Here is a 22,571-nt window from a genome sequence, read left to right as displayed (position 1 = left end):
ATACCACTCCCGTTTCTCTGGGGCTGTTTTCATCTCACTTGGCCTTGATTTCTCAAGTTATTACAGGATGGAGCAGCATGAACAATCATTATTAAATTCATTTTGTGGTTTTAGCAGATACTTGGCCGATGAATCCCAACTAGCACATATAAAACCAAAACATTATTTCACTTTGAATGTTTTCATTTGTTGGAGGTTGCAAGGAAAGGGGGTGGTTCAGAGTTCTCTCTAGGTTCTAAATGATGAGATAACAAGGAATGTATACACAAATGGAAATCAGTAATTGTCCAGGCAAATTTCCAGTGGCTGCAAAGATAGGGAGGGTTGTCTGGAAAGCTGAGCTAGGGGACATGTCTTTGGAGCCCTCTTCTCTGGAATTAGGAAGAGGGAGAAAGATTCTTTTCAGCAAGATTAAATACATGGGGTATTTATTGTATTTTATATTCTTTGGTCATGTTTTAGGTATCTTTACCATCATAATTTCTTATTATCTTCTTCATTTTTGGTAGAAACTCTGCAGTAGAGTCAAAGCAGCATCTGTTTAGTTGTCAGACAGATATGAATTCAGGTGCTAACATCAAATCTTGATCCTGGTCAAACTATTGAACTGACATTGCCATTATTTTTTTTTTTTTAATCTGTGTATTTGGGGAAATAGTACTTAGTCCACAGGATTGCTTTGAGGAACATAAAATATATATAAAGGAACTTACTTCATAAGAGCACACACAGTAAATGGTAGTGATTATTTCTCAAGTTTTCATGCTTATTTAATACTAGAGGCCCAGTGCATGAAATTCATGAACGGGGGCGAGGCGGGGAAGGGGTGTAACCTCAGCCCAGCCTGCACCCTCTTGCAAACAGAGACTCCTCAGGGGATGTCCAACTGCTGGTTTAGGCCCGATCCCGCAGGAATCACTGCAGGATCGGGCATAAACCTGCAGTCGGACATCCCTCTCACAATCTGGGACCGCTGGCTCCTCACCATTGGCCTGCCTGCCTGATCACCCCTAACTACTTGCCTGCCTGCCTGATTGCCCCTAATGGCTCGCCTGCCTGCCTGATTGCCCCAATGGCTCGCCTGCCTGCCTGATTGCCCCTAACGGCTCGCCTGCCTGCCTGATCACCCCTAACCACCCTGCCGGCCTGCCTGATCGCCCCTATCTGCCTTTGCCTTGGTCCTCGCCGTGGTGGCTTCATCCAGATGGACGACCGGAATGACGTCCGGAAGGTCGCTCGTCTGTCTGGTCTAATTAACATAGTACGCTTTTATTATTATAGATTCCTTACCTGTTGTAGATCACTTTAAATTCATATATGATTACCACAATTCAGGAAAAGAAAAATCAAAATATATGGATCAAATGTATTTATGAATATACCAAAGCACCTCATTGTAGATTAGGTTCTTCCCAAAACCATAAAAAGTAAATGTTTTTAGAAAATCTATAGCATATGGCACTCAATAAATATTATGTGTTTAGTATTATTCTATCTTCATCTTCATTTCACAAACAAGTTTAAGCTTTGTCTGTATATATTCTTTCTTTAAACCCATTCAAAATGCTTATATTCCCTGCATGTCATTTAGATTTCTAAGCTTGAAACTCTGTGTCTGGAGCTCAGACTAAGGAATAATGCTAAGACTTTGTGAGGGATGGGAAAGAAATACTTCAGTATTGACTGCATGAACTGTATACAAATCAAAACTCAAGAGACTTGGAGTTCTGCTCAGAAGTTTATGCTCTTTCATCATTATATTATTTCGTGGTGAATTCTCAAGCATTTACTCTTATGTTTTTCAACTATATAATTATAAATTAATTTTTAAAGTATATGTATATATAACATATATATCTTCACGTTCAGATTGGATATTTTTCCACTTATATATGGGATATAAAACTGAAAGTAACAAATAACAAATATGGAAAAGAAACAAAGAAAAATGTATAGACACAGATAACAGTATGGTGGTTATCAGAGGGGAGTGGGAAGTAATAAGGGATAAAAAGGGTCAAATATATGATGATAAAAAAAGATTTGACTTTGGATAGTGGTACACAATGTAATGCACAGATGATATAGAATTATACACTTGAAACATATAATTTTATTAACCAGTGTCACCCCAATAAATTTAATTTTTAAAAAAGATTGATTTCTTATATCAGAGTCCCAGAGGAAAAGAGGCTTAAATAAAAGCATTTTATTTATTTCTAATGAAAAATTTGGAAGTAGGCAGCTCAAATCTGGTAATGGTAACTCAGTGATTATCAGGAACTGTAGCTCATTTCTCATCATTGCTTTGAATTCTTAATGTGTAAGAGCCTCATGTTTCATCATAGCTGCATGAGCAACAAATACCCTGTCCTCAGTCCAGCTAATAGGAAGGAGGACAGAACACAGATGGTGAACCCCTTCTTTATAAGCACCCTCGCAGAAACTCTTCTTAACTTCTCATCTTTTCATCCTTCACCAGAATGCAGGCACATGGCCACATCTGCAGAAGAAGCTGGAAATGTTACTTAGGCTTTAGTCTGAGTGGCCTTATACCCTGATAAGATTGAAGGGTTTTATTATTCCAGAAGAACAGGAGACCAGATATTGGGGGCAAGTGTGACTATCTGTGACATCTGGGCTTCACCAGATCTTTTAAAATTCATTTCTCTTACATTTTCTTTTTCCTTATTTTCTTTTCTAAATAGATCCCATGCGAGGCCCAAGAAAACTGGAAGTGGTAGAAGTCAAATCTCGACAAATCACCATCCGCTGGGAGCCATTTGGATATAATGTGACTCGTTGCCATAGTTACAATCTCACAGTCCACTACTGTTACCAAGTAGGAGGACAAGAACAGGTGCGAGAAGAAGTAAGCTGGGACACAGATAATTCACATCCTCAACATACGATCACTAACCTCTCACCGTATACCAATGTTAGTGTGAAACTCATCCTCATGAATCCAGAAGGAAGGAAAGAAAGTCAAGAACTCATAGTACAGACAGATGAAGATCGTGAGTACTTTTAAATATGTTTATTTGAAATCTATATCCTTTCAAGAAAGCAGCTTCTGTTTCTTTTAAATTGAGATCTTTATAGTGAAAATAGAAGGAAGAACTATTTAGTGTGTTGAATAATAAAATATAAACATGTCTATGCTTCTGTATACTTAAGCACTGATTAAAAAGGGTATAGGGAATAAAGAAGTAGAAGTGTATTTTAATTCTTTATGAGTCAGATAGTCACATTTCTATGTAAAATAATTCTATGTCTCTCTTCATTCATGTTGAACTAAAGAGTTATTATTTTGGGTACTATTACTTATATGAAATGCTTATTTAAATATATTTAAAAGGCATTCTGAAACACTTTTCATAGTTCAGATAAAAATTTAGCCCAAAAGAGAAGCTGCCCTTGCTTTTCAGTGTAGTGCTGAGAAATTACCTCATTAGGTTTTCGGTCATGAAATAGATCATATTTTCCCATAGGAACAGTCTTGTAATTGGATATTAACTTAATAAACAAGAATTTAACTAATATACTATGCACATTACCAGAAACTCATCAATAAAGTGAATACACAATTAATCTCTAAAATAATTTAAAATAGTAAAATTATACCTTGAATCTCATAGCATGGATATAAATGTGCTTTTATACTGATTATATAAGGGACTCTCATATACAATCACATGTTCATACAGCACATAAAATACAGTGGTAGTATGTCATATATCTGACCTAGAGTTAATTTGTCAGGCATCAGAATAAGTTTCAAAAGAACTTGGAAAGCTCATTAAATGAATATACTTACTTATTCCTGGGGAAAAATACATGTTTACTTTTTTGTATCTTCATGTAGCTGATTATGATCTTGATCATTAATTATAACAAATTAAATATTTATGATACTTTATTATTTCATGTAAAGAGCTAAAAAGGTGCTTTAAGTGTTTATTGCCTATCCAATACCATGAATATTGCTAAAGAAGAAAAACATGGAAATGAGGCATTCACCCACATCCTTCTCTTTTATTTTATATTCCCATAAAGTTCTTCTATGCTTAAAATAGTTGTTTGCTGTCAAATAGTTGTTTTATTACAATTACTAGTGGTCCGGTGCATGAAATTCGTGCACTCGGGTGGGAGGAGGTCCCTCAGCCTGGCCTGTGCCCTTTCGCAGTCCAGGAGCCCTCGGGAGATGTCCAACTGACAGCTTAGGCCTGCTCTCCACAGGCCTAAGCCAGCAGTTGGACATCCTTAGTGCTGTCGCAGAGGCAGGAAAGGATCCCGCCACCGCCGCTGCACTCGCCAGCCGTGAGCCTGGCTTCTGGCTGAGCAGTGCTCCCCTGTGGGAACACACTGACCACCAGGAGGCAGCTCCTGCATTGAGCGTCTGCCCCCTGGTGGTCAGTGTGCATCATAGCAACCGGTTGTTCCTCAGTTCAGTCGATTTGCATATTAGCCATTTATTATATAGGATTTTTGTTAAGAGTATTAGTTTATAGTAGTCAGTCAGGGCTGAGACTGGAACTTATATTTCTAATTCTCCAAGTCTTCCTCATCTCCCATGAAATAAGAATGAAGGTGTCAGCATTGTCAACAGGTCATCTCTTGACCCTTTCTCCCCTGCATTTCAATGTTTAATTTGGTCCTGACTCCTGTTGTTTCTACTTCCATGATATTAGATTGCTCTTGTCTCTCAACTTCCACAACCTATATTCAGATCCTCATTATTTTGTACTGAAATTTCTGTAATAATTTCTGCCCTTTCTTTGTGGTCCCAGCTTTTTCCCATTCTAATGCCACACTACTCACTCACTAAACTCATCTTTGAAATATATTTACATCTTGTTTCTCTCTACATAAGAACTTTCAATGACTCTCTTTATCCAAGTCTTGACTTTCAAGGTCTTCTGTATTCTTGACTTACGCTCTAGAACTACTGACTTTATCACTGCAGTTCATTCTGAAAAAATGTCCCCTCGGCATTGGCCCTTTATGCCACACTTTTTATCCTGGGCTCTTCCTCATCTCCTGTTGTCATCCACCACCTGCCTTTCTTCATGGCTGCCTCTCAATTCCATCTCCTCTGCTACCCAGTTCTCCTCAAGTATCAGGTCCTTCATAAAGCTGTCATCATTTTCAATCATTTTTGTGTTTTATTGTGTGAATATGAAATAATTAAACTATTTGGTTTTTCTCAATTTTATTGGTTTTGTTTTAAAATGCTGCTATGTTCACATCCTAGTATATGTCTCCTGGTACTATGTTCAAAAATATTACTAGGGAATATGCCTGGAGTTTGAATTATTAATGTTGTATGATAGCTGCCTTCTTAAATTTACTTAAATACTACCATTATTTTCTACAATGGCTATACCAGTCTATACTCTTACAAGCAATGTGTGGGAATTCTGATTTCTCCATGGATGCCTTAATTTATTTTTGAAGAATGAAAAAGCTCATATGAAAGATGATTATTGAGTTTCATCTAATTGATTCAAACTTTAAAGAAAACATGAGGGAATGTTTTTTCTTTATAATGACAGTATAGTCAAAATGGTTTTGAATTTTAGATTTTTTTAAATTCAGTGTGTCTATGGATTATTAAAATATTGTGCCTCAATAGAGAGTTTACTACCTATCAAGTCTAGAAAACTATTTCTTTTTTTGGTTTGTTACTTAAACATTTATTGCTTTTCCCCCTTACAGTGCCAGGTGCTGTTCCTACTGAATCCATTCAAGGAAGTACCTTTGAAGAGAAGATATTCCTTCAATGGCGAGAACCAATTCAAACATATGGTGTCATCACTTTATATGAGGTGTAGTATATGCATTTTTTAGTAATTTAATTTTTATTATAATTTCTATGATAGGCTGTCATAGAAATGCATAATGGCATCATGTTTTGAAGAAGTTTAGTCTTTTAATAGTTATAGTGGTTACTGTATAAAAGCAAAAATATTAAAAATGAGTTTTTGAATTATATATATTTTAAGATGCATATTTATAATGATTTGGATGTTTCCAGATTATATAATATACATAAAAATATATGATAACATATTTTTGAATCAACTTTATTAAAACAGTAAGTATTTTGAAGTATACATTGATTAAGAGGTACCCACAGAATCCTATTCTTGCTGACTATAAAATATTTTACTACTGAATCACAGAAGAATGCTGATTATCCAATTAGCAAAATCAATGGATGTTGTCTCAGAAGTAATAATAGAAGAATGTCTTTTGCCTTTTTAGTATTAGCAAAACATACATTAAAACTTCTGTGACATGGTTTTGTCTACTGAGGCATATCAAATGGTTGAATAATAGGTAACAGAAGAATTTGATGAATTGTTCAAGAAAGAAAATAATAGCAATAACGGGGTGACAGTCGTCATCAATCTATATGAGCATCATTTTACAATGCCTATTGTCATAGAAACAAGCAGGTGCATTTTTGAAGCAAGCATTTATTTGAATGCAAATTCAACAAAATTATATGTTGTTCAGCTTCTGAAAATTGCGACAGTTCCTCCTACGGCATCTCTGCTTGAATACCTTTCAGAACTACTGACAAAAGCCTGAGCAGAAGAGCTGTCAGACAGTAATCACTGCTGAACCCCTCTCCTGACCCAAATAGCCTCACATTGATGTTTCCTTATAACTTTTGAAATTTGGTATTGAAATGGAAAAAAAAATTATTGTTAGTAGAAAGCTAAATGAAGTAAAATAAGAGATAAAAGAAAATGGCTATCATGTTAAGTTATTGATGCTTTTTATTGGCTGCTTCATTGTAAATGAATCAGGTATCATGAAAATCATGGCTAGATCCAAAGAACTAAGGTTTATAATTAATTCAAACAAGTTCGTACTTTAGTTCTCAGTTAACAGAATCTTTTAGTTAATATTTTTGCCATGACCATTTTCAAGTCTCAGTTTTGGGGATTCTTGCAATCAAGAATAGTCAATTTTTTTTTTATTTTTTTTTTTGCCAGAAAAGATATAGAATGTTAGGCTTTAAAATCAACTAAAGTTCTAAGAAATAACTCCACATATCCTATGTTGTTATCTAGATGGACTGATCTCAGTGGACATATATCTTTGTGTAATAAAGTAACTTTAATGTGAAAACAATAGGAATAATATTTCAAAAGAAGAACCCATTCATCTCCCTGACTTTAGCAGCTAGGATCTCCCAGTTGAACACTGATCTAAATGCTACTACAATGGTGATATGTGAATGTGTCATAAATCAGAGTTTTAAAAATCAGATGTTGGCAAGTAAAGCAGGTTGGTTCATTTTTGTGGATACCAAAGAGAAAATGTCAAATGTGTGAACCAGGCTTAAGTAATCCTATATAATAAAAGCCTAGGTGGCGTTGTGTGACGCCCTTGTGTGACGTTGTCACAAGCTGGCCACCACAAGATGGCCGGCAGGGGAGGTCAGTTGGGGGGCAACCGGGCCAGCAGGGGAGGGCAGTTGGGGGCAACTGGGCTGGCAGGAGAGGGCAATTGGGGGTGACCAGGCTGGCAGGGGAGGGCAGTTAGGGGCGACCAGGCCTGCAGGGGAGGGCAATTGGGGGTGACCAGGCCTGCAGGGGAGGGCAATTGGGGGTGACCAGGCCTGCAGGGGAGGGCAGTTGGGGGTGACCAGGCCTGCAGGGGAGGGCAGTTGGGGGTGACCAGGACTGCAGGGGAGGGCAGTTGGGGACAATCGGGCTGGCAGGAGAACAGTTAGGCGTCGATCAGGCTGGCAGGGGAGTGGTTAGGGGGTTATCAGGCTGGCAAGGAGAAGCAGTTAGGGGCAATAAGGCAGGCAGGCAGGTGAGCAGTTGGGTGCCCACCAGGTCAGATGCTCTGACCAGTAGGTTAGCTTGCTGCTGGGGTCCGGCCAATCGGAACTGAGCAAGATGGGCTGGACACACCCTGGAGCCCACCTGTGGTTCCTCCCCGGCCCTGATCATGTACCGGTGGGGTCCCTCGGCCTGGCCTGCACCTTCTTGCAATCTGGGACCCCTCGGGGGATATCAGAGAGCTGGTTTCAGCCCTATCCCCACACAGGCCAGGCCCAGGAACCCCACTGGTGCACGAATCCATGCACTAGGCCTCTAGTAGTCTATATATATAAAAGCCTAAGCAACCATTACAACTGGATGACCCGCTGGTAGCTATGACATGCACTGACCACCAGGGGGCAGACGCTCAATGCAGGATTTGCCCTCTTGTGGTCGGTGCACTCCCACAGCCAACCTTCCATGGCTGGCCAACCCCCCATGGTCCCTCCCTCTGGTCAGCCAGCCTCAATCAGGACTGGGCAACTTGGCCCTGATGAGAGGCCAGGCCAAGGGACCCCACTTGTGCAAGAATTTGTGCACCAGGCCTCTAGTATGTGTGTATATATGTGCATATATACATATACGTATATATATATACACACACATATATATCGTTTTCTGACTACCAAATATTTCTCTCCTTTGTCCATGTTTTCTAGAAGTAGGAAGGAGAGAGTTCTGGGTTCCTCAAGGTAGGCCATAGATGAGGTCTCAGGAGGGAGCTCTTCTTTAGCTAAGAAGCTCTGCACACTGTGATTCACTCAGCGTGTGCCAGAGTAAACGATAGGCTGAGCTTCCTCCTGGAGCCAAGGACTGATGTTGAACAAGACTCAGTCCCCACTCTGGAGGACTACAGTCTCTTGGGACAGATATCATGCTAAAGAAGTAGAATGATAGCCCAGAGAGAAGCAGGGGCTTTAGGAACAGTGTATTCTGTCATAGAAACACATTTGACCAAAGGTAAAAACTCAAAGGAGAGCTTAATTATCATAGTTGGAAGAAAACTTAGCAAAAATATGATACAGGTATTTCTTAGGTAGGGAGCACACTTAGATAATTTTAGAAGGAGTGAAGAAAAACAGATTGAATGATGTAGATGTTATAAATGAATATGCTGTAAGTTCAGGTTATTCTCAAGTTTTCTCTTTACTTTCCTCTTATGAAAGACACACCAACCTTTAATGATTGGAAAATGCTGACAATGCCATTTTTGCCAGGAATTATGGCAATTAACAGAGTTCAAATATTCTTCTGCTGTTATTCTTTGCCCTCTCCTTTATAGTCCCTTGACGTCCATCGTTAGCCTCTGGAACTAGCCTTTTCTTACCCTTCTTCCCACTTTGTTCTAGCTCCAACCCTTCTTATACCTGTGTCCCAATCAGCCACTTAATTTTATCAGTCATCTTCCTAAAACCTGGACTGATAATTGCATTCTTTTTCATTTTTATGGAATTATTTTATTGAAAGGATATTTTAGTACAGAAGTATTCAAAATAAAATATCCTTGCTTCCCCATTTCCCATTTCAGAGATAACTACTGTTAACATCTAGATGCATGTCCTTGCAAAATTATACAAGATAGAAATTGTAGTGCAAGTTTACTTATGAATACAAGAATAATATGCCTTATAAAATCCCCACTTCACACCATACAAAAATAAATACCAAATATATACATGATCTAAACACAAAAATTAAACAGTAAGAATATATGATGAAAATAGGGAAAACATTATTGAGTACAGCTGAACCTCAAACAATATGAGGGTTGAGGTGCCAACCCTCTGCAATTGAAAATCAACATGTAACTTTTGACTCCCCAAAAACTTAACAGTTATTCCTTGGTATCCACAGTGGATTGGTTCCAGGACCTTCTGTAGATAACAAAAACCTCAGATTCTCAAATCCCTTATATAAAATGGCATACAGTTGGCCCTCTACATCTGTAGATTTATGAAATGTCTTATCAAAATTTAAACATTATATATCAAGCCTATTTCTAGAATTTTATTCGTCAGTAATACTCCCAAATGAACAAGAATATATATCCAAGTATTTTAATTGTAACTCACTAAATGTATATAGCTCATGATTGCCTAGTGAGGAAACTCCAGACTCCTGGTCATGAGAGTAACACATCATGTTAGTGGTTTGTTTGTTTTTTAATTTAGTATATGTAAGGTATTAGAAGAAGACAAAAGTATAAAAAGTACTGCCCCTTCTCTACTAGAAGCAACAGTTCTAACAGCAACTAACTACAAAGAGAATAAGTACCAAATGCAAATAAACTTAGTGTGTGGCTAGAGTATAGAGCGCAGTGTCAGCTGAGTGGATAATTGATGGATCAAGAGTTGAAGGAAGACACTTAAAGATCCCACCTGGATAACTGGGCTCAGCTAATCACTATTGACTGAGATAGGTAGTAGTATAGAAAGAAGTAGAATCTATAGGCCATGTTAAGAAGTTTCATTGTGATAGTCAAGGCCTCCCATGAGCTAATCCCAGTTTATATTTATTACCACATCTCCCATTATTTTTCTCCTGGAATTTAATAAGCCATGTATATGGGATATTTTTTCCTTCAAAAACCTTCTAAAGTATCACATCATGCTGCATTTTCCTATTCAGGAGTCCCCTCTTATCTGTAATGAATACACCCCAGGACCCCCAGTGAATGCCTGAAACTGTGGATAGTTCTAAACCTTTTATATATTATGTTTTTTCCTATACACACATATCTTCTCACATAAAGGAAGCACTTCACGGCTTCTCTTTGGCATAGCCAAATTGCCAGTTGCACTACTCCTGTGCTTTATTAAGTAAAGAAAGGATCATTTGAGCACAAGCACTGCAATACCAGGACAGTGGATCTGATAACTGAGAAGGCTAAGTGACCCCAGGACGTGGAGATTGTATTCAGAGTGGAGACCCTGCACAAATGGATGATTCATGTTCCTGGGCGGGATGGAGTGGGATGATGTATATATAGTTTGTCATGCTCCTTAGAAGAGCATGCAATTTAAAAATTAAGAATTATTTATTTCTGGATATTTCCATTTAATATTCTCAGACTGTAGTTAACCCTGGATAATGAAACTACAGAAAGCAAAACTCCTCTTCTACCCCCCGCCCAATATTCTTTATCTTGACACCCTCTTTTTCTTCTATAGAACCTAGTGTTTTTTAAATTATTTACTTACTTATTGTCTCTCTACCCATTCCAGTTCACCCATCCCAGTCCAGATTCTTACCTGAGGGCAGGGCCGTATCTACCTGTTGACCACAGTGCTCACAGTGTGTGTGTTCAATTAATCAGCATTTGAATGGGATGAATGAATCTGAGGCGGGAGAGAAAACAGGACAGAACTACTCTGGTGTTCCAGGCAGGCAAAAAGTTAGTGAGCAAAAGCAGGGTGAGAGAAGCCCAGGAAGTGTTCATAGAAGAGTAACCAGGACAGAAGGTAATATAATGTCATCATGTCAAGTATTCAGAAATAAAACCTGGGGAGGGTAGATCTTAAACACCAAGTTAGGGAGCTTGGATTTTGTCCCATATACATTTGTGCCCCATTAAAGTTTTCAACAAGGCAGTAAAATTAACGAGACGATTAACCTAGTCCTGGTGGGCAGTGCTAGCCCTTATTTTAATTATACTGTATCATCATTGTTGAATTTTTATCCCTTTCCCCACCAGACTGTTCCCTCCTCCAGGGGAGGTACCAAGTCTGGATCTCCATATGAGACCCCAGCTCAGGCACAGTGCTTGATACATAAGGAGGCATGCAGTTAATATGTTTCACATGGCTGACTGAATGAATAAATAAACTTTGGGGGAGCAATTATGCTGCCATAGCTTAGCTCATCCTCTGGGGCTATTAGAATGGAGGACTAAAATAAGCACTTAAGCACACAGCAGGGACATTGCTGAGTCTCTTCCACAGCAGCTGGGTGGTAGACATGGTCTTGTCTCTCTCTCTCTCTCTCTCTCTCTCTCTCTCTCTCTCTCTCTCTCTCTCTCTCTTTCTCTCTCTCTCTCTCTTTAAAAATATATACTTTATTGATTTCAGAGAAGAAGGGAGAGGGGGAGAGAGACAGAAACATCAGTGATGAGAGAGAACCATCAGCTGTCTCCTGCACACCCCACACGGTGGATTGAGCCCACAATCCAGGCATATGCTGGAATCAAACTGTGACCTCCTGGTTCATAGGTCGACGCTCAACTACTGAGCCAAGCTGGTGGAGCCATGTTCTTGTCTCTTGATTCAGAGTAGCCTTGTGAGGGAAATATGCTAGAGGGTTAACAACAGACAAGCTGCCTGACTCTGAGAGTGCCAGTCACTGCAGAGATTAATATATATAGCAAACAGTTTCTTTCCAAAGCTCAGTTGACTCAATCTAAATATTCTTTCAGAGCGGTCTCCTTAATTGTAATGACATGGTACGAATACAGGAAGAAAGAATGTGAGCTATCACTTCGTGTAATAACAGTGTTAGCATTCATGCACATAATTTATAAGTCAGTTTACCTATTTAAAAGCAAGAAGAGTGCTAAGTTTTGTAATTTAAAACTTTGAATATGCCACATTTAAAAATTATGTCATTACAACTGGTAGAAGTTAGTAATCACCACTAAAATGTATGTTCTTGAATAGTTGATGAACTACTTAGAGTGAAATTCTTTTAAAATTCATTTGAAAGGGAAAAATTTAAAGGCACCTATGTTATAGTTATATTTATTTTCACACATATCCGACTCACCCAGTGTGCTTCAAACACCTGTTATGTGGCGAAAGCTTCTAGCGTTGCACTGTTGGAAATGGCAGCTCCTAGTCACAAGTGGCAATTTAAATTTGAACTTTAGTTAATTTAAATTAAATTACATTACATTTTAAGTTTTTCCATCTCCCTAGCCACATTCCGAGTGCTCCATAACCACTTGTAGCTAGTGGTTACCATACTCAACGGTACAGAACAAAATACTTCCAGCCTGCCATCTATTGAAGAGCAATAAAGAAAAGACGCAAATATTACCTGTCATGAGGACTGCCGTCATAGCATCAGCAGCTACTGACACGTGTTTAGGATTTATTTTTGAAGCAGATACCTTTGGCCACATTGATTAAAAATGCTGAAAAGTGTCCTTGTTTCCAGGAGACCATAATCCTATTCAGTACTAAATCCAACTGTGGCCACTGCAAGAGAGATGAGGCCTTACCCTTGTCATGGTCTTACCTGTTTGAGCTCATTGTATATTTTATTATTTTGTATTTTTTAGTGTTGTTTTCCAAAATGACATTTTGAAAGCAAACAACTTCAAGGTATTAGGTTAAACCTGACCTCATCCTTTATGTTCTAATCTACTGGCTTTAAGTTCCTCTGTCTATAAAAGTAGTAACTCATAAGAGTTTGGGCTGAGTTCCTGTGCCCCTTCGCTGGATCCAGGATTTGAAGAGTCTAAAGGGATAAGAGAGCTTATCCTAAAGTGCCTGACAGTGCATACATCAGAAGGCTTTATTGGATAAAGATGCAATCTTGAACTACCTGCTCCAGATATTTAATCACATTCTCATTCTCTTGCAGATCACTTACAAAGCAGTCAGTTCCTTCGACCCGGAAATAGACTTATCCAATCAAAGTGGCAGAGTTTCAAAACTGGGAAATGAAACCCATTTCCTGTTTTTTGGATTGTATCCAGGGACAACGTACTCCTTTACCATCCGAGCTAGCACAGCTAAGGGTTTTGGACCTCCAGCAACAAATCAGTTTACCACGAAAATATCAGGTATTTTATCAGAGTTATGTCTTTTTTAGAAGTGACATTTTCATTCCCATTGTCGAGTATGCAGAGCTCACCCAAACTGACACATTGTATTCAAATGAATACTTTTAGATATCTGAAAATCAGAATTGTGGAATTAAATGAAATATTACAGATATTTATTATTTTGGAGCTTAAGATCCTTCTGTGTTAAGAAGTAGCCACTGTTTCCACAGTTCGCATTGGAGCACTGGGACATGAACAGAAAGTTCTGTTCTGTTCACTCTTATCCCCAAATTACCAGAGCATCAGTGCTGGAAAAATCTCTGTAATGAGCCCTGAATGATTGAGTGCTCAGAAAAGGCAGCGCTATATGGAGCTCAGTGCCAGAGGGTCAGCCTTCCTTGGGACCTTCACCATTAGCAGTTTCAGGTCCTAAAGAGACAAACGACCACAGAGAAGTTGCTCCAGGCACTTAGGGCCTCCAGCTTTTTGTTTGTTATCTCAATTACACCATCCAACAAAATACATAATTTGAGAAATATTTCTGGGCATATGCAACTGTGCAGAAAATTTCTTTGTGCTTCAGACTAGAGGAAATGGAGTTGCCATCTGGTATGGGATATGTAACAGCAATAAACACATTCCATGGGCATTTTCTTTTTCCATTTTTCCCCCCTTGGGTATGAGAGGGGAAATATTTGAGTTTGGGCTTTGATTGTTTTGGTTGGGGGTAGATGAGCAGAAGGCGGGTGAGGGAGATAACTTAGTCAGGGGTAGCTATATAATAATTAGCCTGGTTTTCATATATATATATTGTCCCTCATTCCTTGTTTTATAAAAGGTTTCGTTAGGAAATAAAGGAAGGGAAATACAACTAGAGTACTGTAAGTATTCTACTGGGTTTTGAGGGAGAAGATTTGGAACTTTGTTTTTAAGCAATTATAACTTAAAGGGAAAATTTTTATTGTGTAAGATTTTATTTGTGAGCATAAACTTGACTTGATATTTGATCTGAAGCCTTAGGTTGTTAGAACAACATGGAGAGTTGGAAAAGAGGAAGAAGGCCTTGGGAGGTTAGGAAAATGACATGGGTTGTACAGATGACTGAGTAGAAACAGCACTGGACTTGCAATCTAAAAGTATGGGTTCTAGTTATAATTTTTCTATGTACTCCCTCTCTGACTTTGATCAAGGAATTTGCCCCCAAATGTAATTTAAGATATTGGCTGCTGCATGGATTTTATCATGAAGATTTAAAGAAGAAATGTGTACCAATGTGTATACTTCCAAGCCCTTTTTTTTTTCCTTCTTTTTCTTTTTTTTGTAACTTTCCCCTATGGATACCACTTTAAAAAGATTATTATCTTAAAGGATGTGTTCTTATAGGAAAATAATTCATTTTACCATGTTTATTAAATAAAAATTCTGCTTGATATGAGTCCAAAGCACTGTTAGCCCACCAAGTTCAAACAATTCTATTCGAAAGCAAAGGTAATTGACATTTTAATTAGCCTACCCAAGCTCATCAAGAATAACTATGTAATTTTTATAGTTCAAAAAAATTACAAATTATGGGCCCCTATTTTCTACTTTCATGGATCTCAGAGAGAGAGCTACTCTCTATACAAAATGTAATTCTGTATTATGAATTCAAGTTAATTTTCAGAGCATTGGAGTTAATTTTTAATGCTGAGGAAATCCAATAAATGGAACTGAGATATAACCCATGTCTTTTATGTAAGAGCTTTTTATATTTCAGAGATTTAAAAACTGTATTTGTAAAAAATGATCTCTAGTTTCTCATCAGGTCCCTATACCTGTGGTCGTAAAAAAACAGGTGCACACTCACATCCCAGCCTTTATGAGGTGATTTCCCTTGTCCATGGGGATGACAGAATTACCCAACAGCTCTGTTATCTTCTCCTAATGAGAGCTAACAATCTAGAAAAAAAAAGAATGCAAGGAAATGGCCTTGGAAATAGTATTCACATTAGGAAGAGAACTAACATTTGTAGAATTATATTTGTCTGGCTCTCTTTATCTCTATCTCTTTGAATTCCTATAACAACCTTAGAGGGTAATTTTCTACTTTTAAAGATGAGTAAACTAAGGCTCCAGAGATAATGTGCCCCAGCTCTTATGTTGGTTAAAATAAGGCACCAGGAAAAGTCAAACCCCTGATTTTCTTACTTCAATCCCCATATCTTTTTCACTCCTTGCTTGCCTGAGGCCCACCAGTGGTCACTAATTTCAAAAAGCCTCGACTTACCTGGAAGAACTGTAAAGTTCAGTGCTATGATTCTAGTAATTATTTCTTAAATGTGCATTGAAAGTATATTTTTTGAAGAAAAGAACACAAATTATAAGTGTACAGCTCAATGGATTTTCACACGCTCACCACACCCATTTAGCAAGAATCCAAACAGAAATTTGAGAAACAGAACATTGAGAAACAGAACAACTCACAAGTCCTGTGAATGCTCTCTCCCAGCTTTGATCTCTGAGATCAAAGAAGTTAACCTGTGGTGGTTTTATCAGTTGTCCCTGATATTTTGTGTAAGGTATTTACATAAAGGCTGCTCATGGTCAGTTGATAGCTGCAATTTAATCTAAGTGCATAGTATTCTTAATGTTTTGTGTGTTTTTTTGTAAATGAAAGTAGACAGAAAACTGGAAATATAAACCAGAAATAATGAGTCTCCCATCTTACGCGTTTTTCCCCAGCACCCTCTATGCCGGCTTATGAACTTGAGACCCCTTTGAATCAAACTGACAATACAGTGACAGTCATGCTGAAACCTGCACACAGCAGAGGCGCGCCTGTCAGGTACTGAGCAGGGAAGGGATGGGCTGGCTCTAGAGGCATGAAAACCAAAATGAAATTGATTAATTTCTTGAATGCATTTTCTAGGGATTTGCAACCAACCTCAGTCAGCATGTAAACCCCTATCTGCATTAGTTCTAATTATAAGATATGACTGAGGAAAAGGAAAATGCTTTGATGTGCAGTGATCAAGTACTGTATAAAGTTTGATTGGGCTACAAGGGGGTTGTTCTTTGAAGATGAGGAACAAAAGCCCCAGTCTGTTGCAAGGTGGCTTTGCAATTGCTTGCAGCAATTTAGTTACCCAAGGGCACTTGGCTTTTTCATCCTGAGCTCTATTCTTTAAGTGGATCTTTTCTTTGTTTGTTTACCTGGGGTTTAAGTTTGGTTAAATTTCATAAATTGGCTACTTTCTCAGTGGACTATGTGTTGTACAATTTTTTTTAAGAAATAGACAAGAAATTTTCAACCTGTGTGCTGCAAGAATTTTTAAAAAATGCAATACCTGACTATTTAGTCTGGGACACTGACCTCTTTTGTAGATTGTCAAATTAAAAAAAAAAAATGACAACAGCCAACACAACAATAGTCGTTTGGTATGAATGAATCAAAATAATACCTATTTTTGTCAGATCAGCAAAATATGTAACACATTTTTTGGTGTGCCGCAAAATTTTAGTTATTAGTTTATGTGTGCCATGAGATGAAATGGTTGAAAGTCACTGCAATAGACTCATGGAAAGAGCATTGTGAAGTCTTTATTTGAACAGATTTAAGTTTATTTACCAATATGTAGGTCTCATTTCTCATTCCATGATGATTTATTTAGCTACGAAATTACAAAGTGTAACTTTTACAGTGGATGAATAAAATAAATTTATTCTTCCTATGAAGGAGCAAAGGAATGCCTGAATAACTCTTGAATATGAACTTGTCATAAGCTCATTAATCTATATAAATGAAATTTCTACTTGTTTCAGAGGGATTCAGATATGCTGTACTATCAGAAGTGATTTCCTTCAAAATAATCTATTACTTTCAATAGCATACACTAAGGGAACATTTACAGTCACAATTAAGGCTATGTCAGATTTGTTTCCATGTTCCTGTTGTAGAATTTTATTTCATTAACCCTTTGAAACCTGGCTCTTTTTTATCATGTTTTCATATAGTATCATACAGTGATTAGTTGGACTTTTTTTTTTTTTACCACTGATGAGATATATACTAATTTTAGTCCACAGAGTCAAGAGTAAGAACAGAATAAAATGTGATAGTGAAGTCACATTAAGGTAGAATCACAATTTGAAAAATCTACAATATTGTAGGAAATAATTTACTCTGTTAACTCACTCAACATAACTCATATAAAGGATTTGGGATTGCCATTCATAGGTGTAGTGTAGTTTGTGAAAACACTATGGAATATTTAAAAGCTCTATTCCAAATTTTGGATATCATTACTGCTAGAACGTGATGCCACTGGGGTTGATCTGTGTGTGGTGATGACTGGTTGCACTCATCTGAATGACCCAAGGCACACACTCATTAGATGGCTGTCCAAGACCCAGGGGTACTTGGCCATGGGTCATTCCTTTTTCACTCTGGAAGGCTGAATTATTATTAAATGGAAGTTGATGCTCTGACCATGGCCTTCAGAACATCATTTTTTCTAACCAATTTAACAATTGCCCAGACTCAGGAACAGTGGGCCATTAGTATGGAAGTCTGTGTTCTACAGTAGAAGCATCACGATAAAATGAAAGGGTAAAGGTCACTCACATCCAGTGCCTCCAAACTGAAGGAAGCTGAAATCCTAGCCATTTCTCCAAACAGCCAGCTATTCCCTATTCTACTTTATTTCTATATAAACTCATTTTACATATTTTCTATTCCTGTTGCATTGTTCCTTCAAACCCTTTCTGTCAGACTTCCATCCACGTCTTTGTACAGATCTTTTCAAGTCTGAGTTTCCAAAAATATTCCTTCGGGCAATCCACCTTAGTCCTCTTCCCAGTCCGCCTTCCCTTATCTTTTTAAATTTTCACCTGTATTTCAAACTACTGTTCCTATTTTCTGTCATATGTGTTGCTAAAGCATTGTTTTATTGTTGTTTTCATTTAAACCTTTCTAGTTTTTTTTGGAGATTTTTGAAGCCTTGCTAGTTCATTAATTATAGATATCCTCAGACTTCTTATTCTTATGCCTGTAACAATACAGATTCAAAGGCTTGTCAGAGTATGCAAAATACATAGCTTTCACCCCAGATCTCACATCATTTCATCAGGCCCGACTCTTTATCTCTTCTAAGAGTTCAGTTTAGGTTGTCACATTTTCTTTCACAATTGTCATATTGCCTTATGTTCCAAGTTCATAACTGCTCTGCTTTGATTCTAGTAAACATCATCCTGTTATTAGCTAAATATCCCTGGAATTTGACAGGGTCACTTTGTATTCTGCCCCCTATTATACCTTCATCCACCACGTTAGCATCTTAACATTAATAAATTTGTGATCCATGTTCATTATCTAAATCCATATGCTGCATTCAGTTTCATTTCTTATGGGACAATATTCAGTAAGTATTACAGGAAAATACACTGTGGATACTACCTTTATTGCAAGGATGCTTGTCTTGAACGGGTAAATTTTATTGCAAAAATTTGAGAGAGGAAATTATCTCAATCTCACCTGTCAAAGATTTCGTGCAGAAAAGTAAATGTTCTCTTCGAGGAATTCATTATTATAGTACAACAAAATGGGACTGATTATCTATTGAGTAAATAGAAGACTAAGATAGCTAGAAAAGCTAGTTTGGAGAGGGGGAGTCTACAATACTTTCAAACTAAATGGGGTATATGAAAATTTTCCATTGCATTTGGTGTTTAGAGAAATAAGAACTCTGATTAGGGAATCATAGGACCCTAAAATATAAAGCCATAATGTAGATTAAAACATTTGAACACATCTGGAAATTTGCAAAATGCACATGTAATCAAACTGCAATACAAGAAAGCTTTTCCCAAATGATAACTACTAGAAGAAAGAAGGGAGATGAAAGTGAACATCTGTTGGCTTTCCTGGATTTTTCACAGTATTATGTGTTCAAAAATACTGTCATTGTGTGATTTCCAAAACCCATTCTTTCAATTGATTTGATTTTTCTTTAATCCATATTCATCGGTGTTAAAATTCAGTCGTACTTCATTGGTGCTCTTCCCTAAGTAAGGTATTGATTCCGCTGCAAGCACTCAGCTTGGTTAGTGCAGATTCTTGAAATTGCACTAAAGTCTCACTGTAAATGACTGTTGTCTTTTTATTGATCAACACTTCAGCTCTGTCACATACAATTATTTAAATCTGTAGGTGGCTAGGAAGAACACAAATTCCATCATTCCACTGGTAAACTAGCACCTAGGACAGAATTTTAATGTCTGTTCATAGATGCAATTTGTTTTCTTTAATAAGACAGGGAGAAACTCATTTAGAACGACCTCTTTTCTCTCTCTTCGCTCCACTGTTCATTACATGCAGACACAACCCAACAGTGAAAACCCTTGTACTTAGGTATATAAGAGCACCTCTAAATAAAGAATGAATTTAACATGAACTTTACACAACAAAAATTCCCTCTGTGACTTTATTTATGATATAGATATGACTGCAATATTCCTTGTTAATAATATATTATATTATTAACATATTAATCATTCCCTTCTAATGGTCTATATGCTAGAGCAGTGGTCGGCAAACTCATTAGTCAACAGAGCCAAATATCAACAGTACAACGATTGAAATTTCTCTTGAGAGCCAAATTTTTTAAACTTAAACTTCTTCTAACGCCACCTCTTCAAAATAGACTCGCCCAGGCCGTGGTATTTTGTGGAAGAGCCACACTCAAGGGGCCAAAGAGCCGCATGTGGCTCGCGAGCCGCAGTTTGCCGACCACGGTGCTAGAGAATCGCATTTTTCAGCTTTAGGAGATGATGCTTCCAAATGATTCACTTTGGTTCTCACAACTCTGTTGCTTGAATTTGTTTATAAATGTTTTGGAGCTACATGGCTTCTTAATTAAAACTCAGTGCTTGAAAATGTTTATTAATCAAACATTCTGATATCTCAGTGAAAAGTTAAAAATTAAGTTCTTATTTTTTTTATTCATTCATTCAGGAGATATTATTAAATGGGGGAAATACCTGTTACAGATTTGTCTGTCCATGGGGATGGGAGGTGGGCAATAATCACATCAGCAACCCAAACGTTAAAACTGATGCCTAGCCCTAGCTGGTTTGGCTCAGTGGATAGAGAGTCGGCCTGCGGACTGAGGGTTCCGGGTTCGATTCCAGTCAAGGGCACATGCCCCGGTTGTGGGCTTGATCCCCAGTAGAGGGCATGGAGGAGGCAGCCTATCAATGATTCTCTCTCATCATTGATGTTTCTGTCTCTCTCTCCCTTTCCCTTCCTCTCTGAAATCAATAAAAATATATATTTAAAAAAATGCCTAAACATGTGAATGTAAATTTAATTTATGGCACCCACTCTGTTGTTCTTCTAATAAAGGGAGCCCCAATTATTTTAATGTTGTGCTTTTATTGTTATTGGTAACTTATATTATGGTTGTCCTTGCAACCAAATGCTTCCTCAATGGTTATATTTAAAAAGAAACTTATGAATACTTCTTTGTAGCTGAGAATCCGGGGAGCAAATAGGAACCTCGCTACTTTATGAATAGAGAAGAGATAAGGGCATAAGGAATGGAAGAAACATTTGCCTTACTTTTTAAAGGTTGTGTTCTACTTAAGATTTCAAATGAGATAAGAAATATTTTCTATTATGGCAAGCATAAATATTTTATACATCCAAAACACTTCTTGTTTTATGTATTTATTTATTTTTGTTGTTAATCCTCACCCAAGGATATCTTTCCTATTGATTTTTAGAGAGAGTGGAATGTTGGAAGGGGGAGAGAGGCAGAGACAGAGAGAGAGAGAGATCTCGATGTGAGAGAGACAGATTGATTGGTTGCTTCCTGCACATGCCCCAATCAGGACCAGGGATTGAACCAGCAATCCAGGTACATGTCCTCAAGTGGGAATCGAACCCTTGACCCTTCAGTGCTTGAGCAGACACTCTAACCACTGACATCATCAGCCAGGCAATACTTCCGATTTTAAAAAAGATGTGTGTCATATAATAACATCAGTTTTATATGTAAATCAAGAATTATTTTTATATAATATGTCCAGATTTTTATTTAATTGGTTTTCCCTGGAACGCATTATTGTGGTAGACTTTGCAAATGTCTGCTATTTCATTTAATTCTATCATGTCTTTCCTTAAGCTGCTTTACCTTACATAGTTAACTAGGAAAATGTGAGCACATATTAAAGCCTCATTATTAACTTCTAGCACCTGATTTACTCAAACTACTTATCAAATATTCTTTTGTAACAAATTAGACAAATAATTAGAAGTATATTAAAATATGCTATTTTTTCTCATTACCAAGTTATTTGTCCTTTGAAAAACCCATGCTGTTTTCTGAGGACTAGGTGAAGGACAAGTTTTCATTCCATTGAAGATAAATAGGCAGTATAAAGCAATTGTATTTATTTTAAGGTAATGTGTTGCACTTCCTTAAAATGTTTGATTTGATCCCAGAGCTATATGGGGAATGAGATTTATTCTTGTGGGCCATCAGCCTGCACTCTTATCCCCAGGTGGTATCACCCAGCAGATTTTGTTAAAGGGACTCAGCAGCAGAGTGGGAGTCAGAAAGTCTGTAAAATGTGTCACCTCAGATGGGACTGCAAAACAAATCTTTTGACAATAAAAGCAAGAAAAGAGATCATTGTTATTAATGAAAGGTAGAGATAAACATATATTTTTGGTTTAAGAAGTTTCCTATGTTAGGAATTTAAATTGTTGGCATACGATTTAATATGGTTTAGAAGTTGGATGTTATAATGTATAGACCAAAAATATTTTTTAAAGCAGTAGCAATCTTTTTGATTGTCTGCCACCTGTAAGTCTAAGGAAAATATGTTCACTCCATTAACACTACCTTCTTGGACATCTCATTCTCTTCTGCTTCTTGCAAGGAGCCTTTGAGTTACCAGCATTATATGGTTCTAGTGAA

General features: G+C 37.5%; 1 protein-coding gene across 10 annotated transcripts in view; it reads left to right on the top strand.

Moving 5' to 3' along the window:
- Positions 1-22,571, top strand: part of PTPRM (protein tyrosine phosphatase receptor type M) — a 668,229-nt gene that overhangs the window by 396,292 nt on the left and 249,366 nt on the right. For all 10 annotated transcript variants that reach the window (XM_080683128.1, XM_080683126.1, XM_080683127.1 and 7 more), the window contains 4 exons: positions 2,709-3,017; positions 5,719-5,828; positions 13,428-13,629; positions 16,333-16,435. In XM_080683128.1, the coding sequence (XP_080539254.1) occupies positions 2,709-3,017; positions 5,719-5,828; positions 13,428-13,629; positions 16,333-16,435 (724 nt within the window). The remainder of the gene's footprint in view (positions 1-2,708; positions 3,018-5,718; positions 5,829-13,427; positions 13,630-16,332; positions 16,436-22,571) is intronic.

The sequence above is a fragment of the Plecotus auritus genome, assembly GCF_963455305.1.
Source record: "Plecotus auritus genome assembly, chromosome: 8".
NCBI classification, from domain to species: Eukaryota; Metazoa; Chordata; class Mammalia; order Chiroptera; family Vespertilionidae; genus Plecotus; species Plecotus auritus.
The sequence above is the reverse complement of the archived record's forward strand: the minus strand, read 5'-3'. Positions and strand labels throughout refer to the sequence as shown.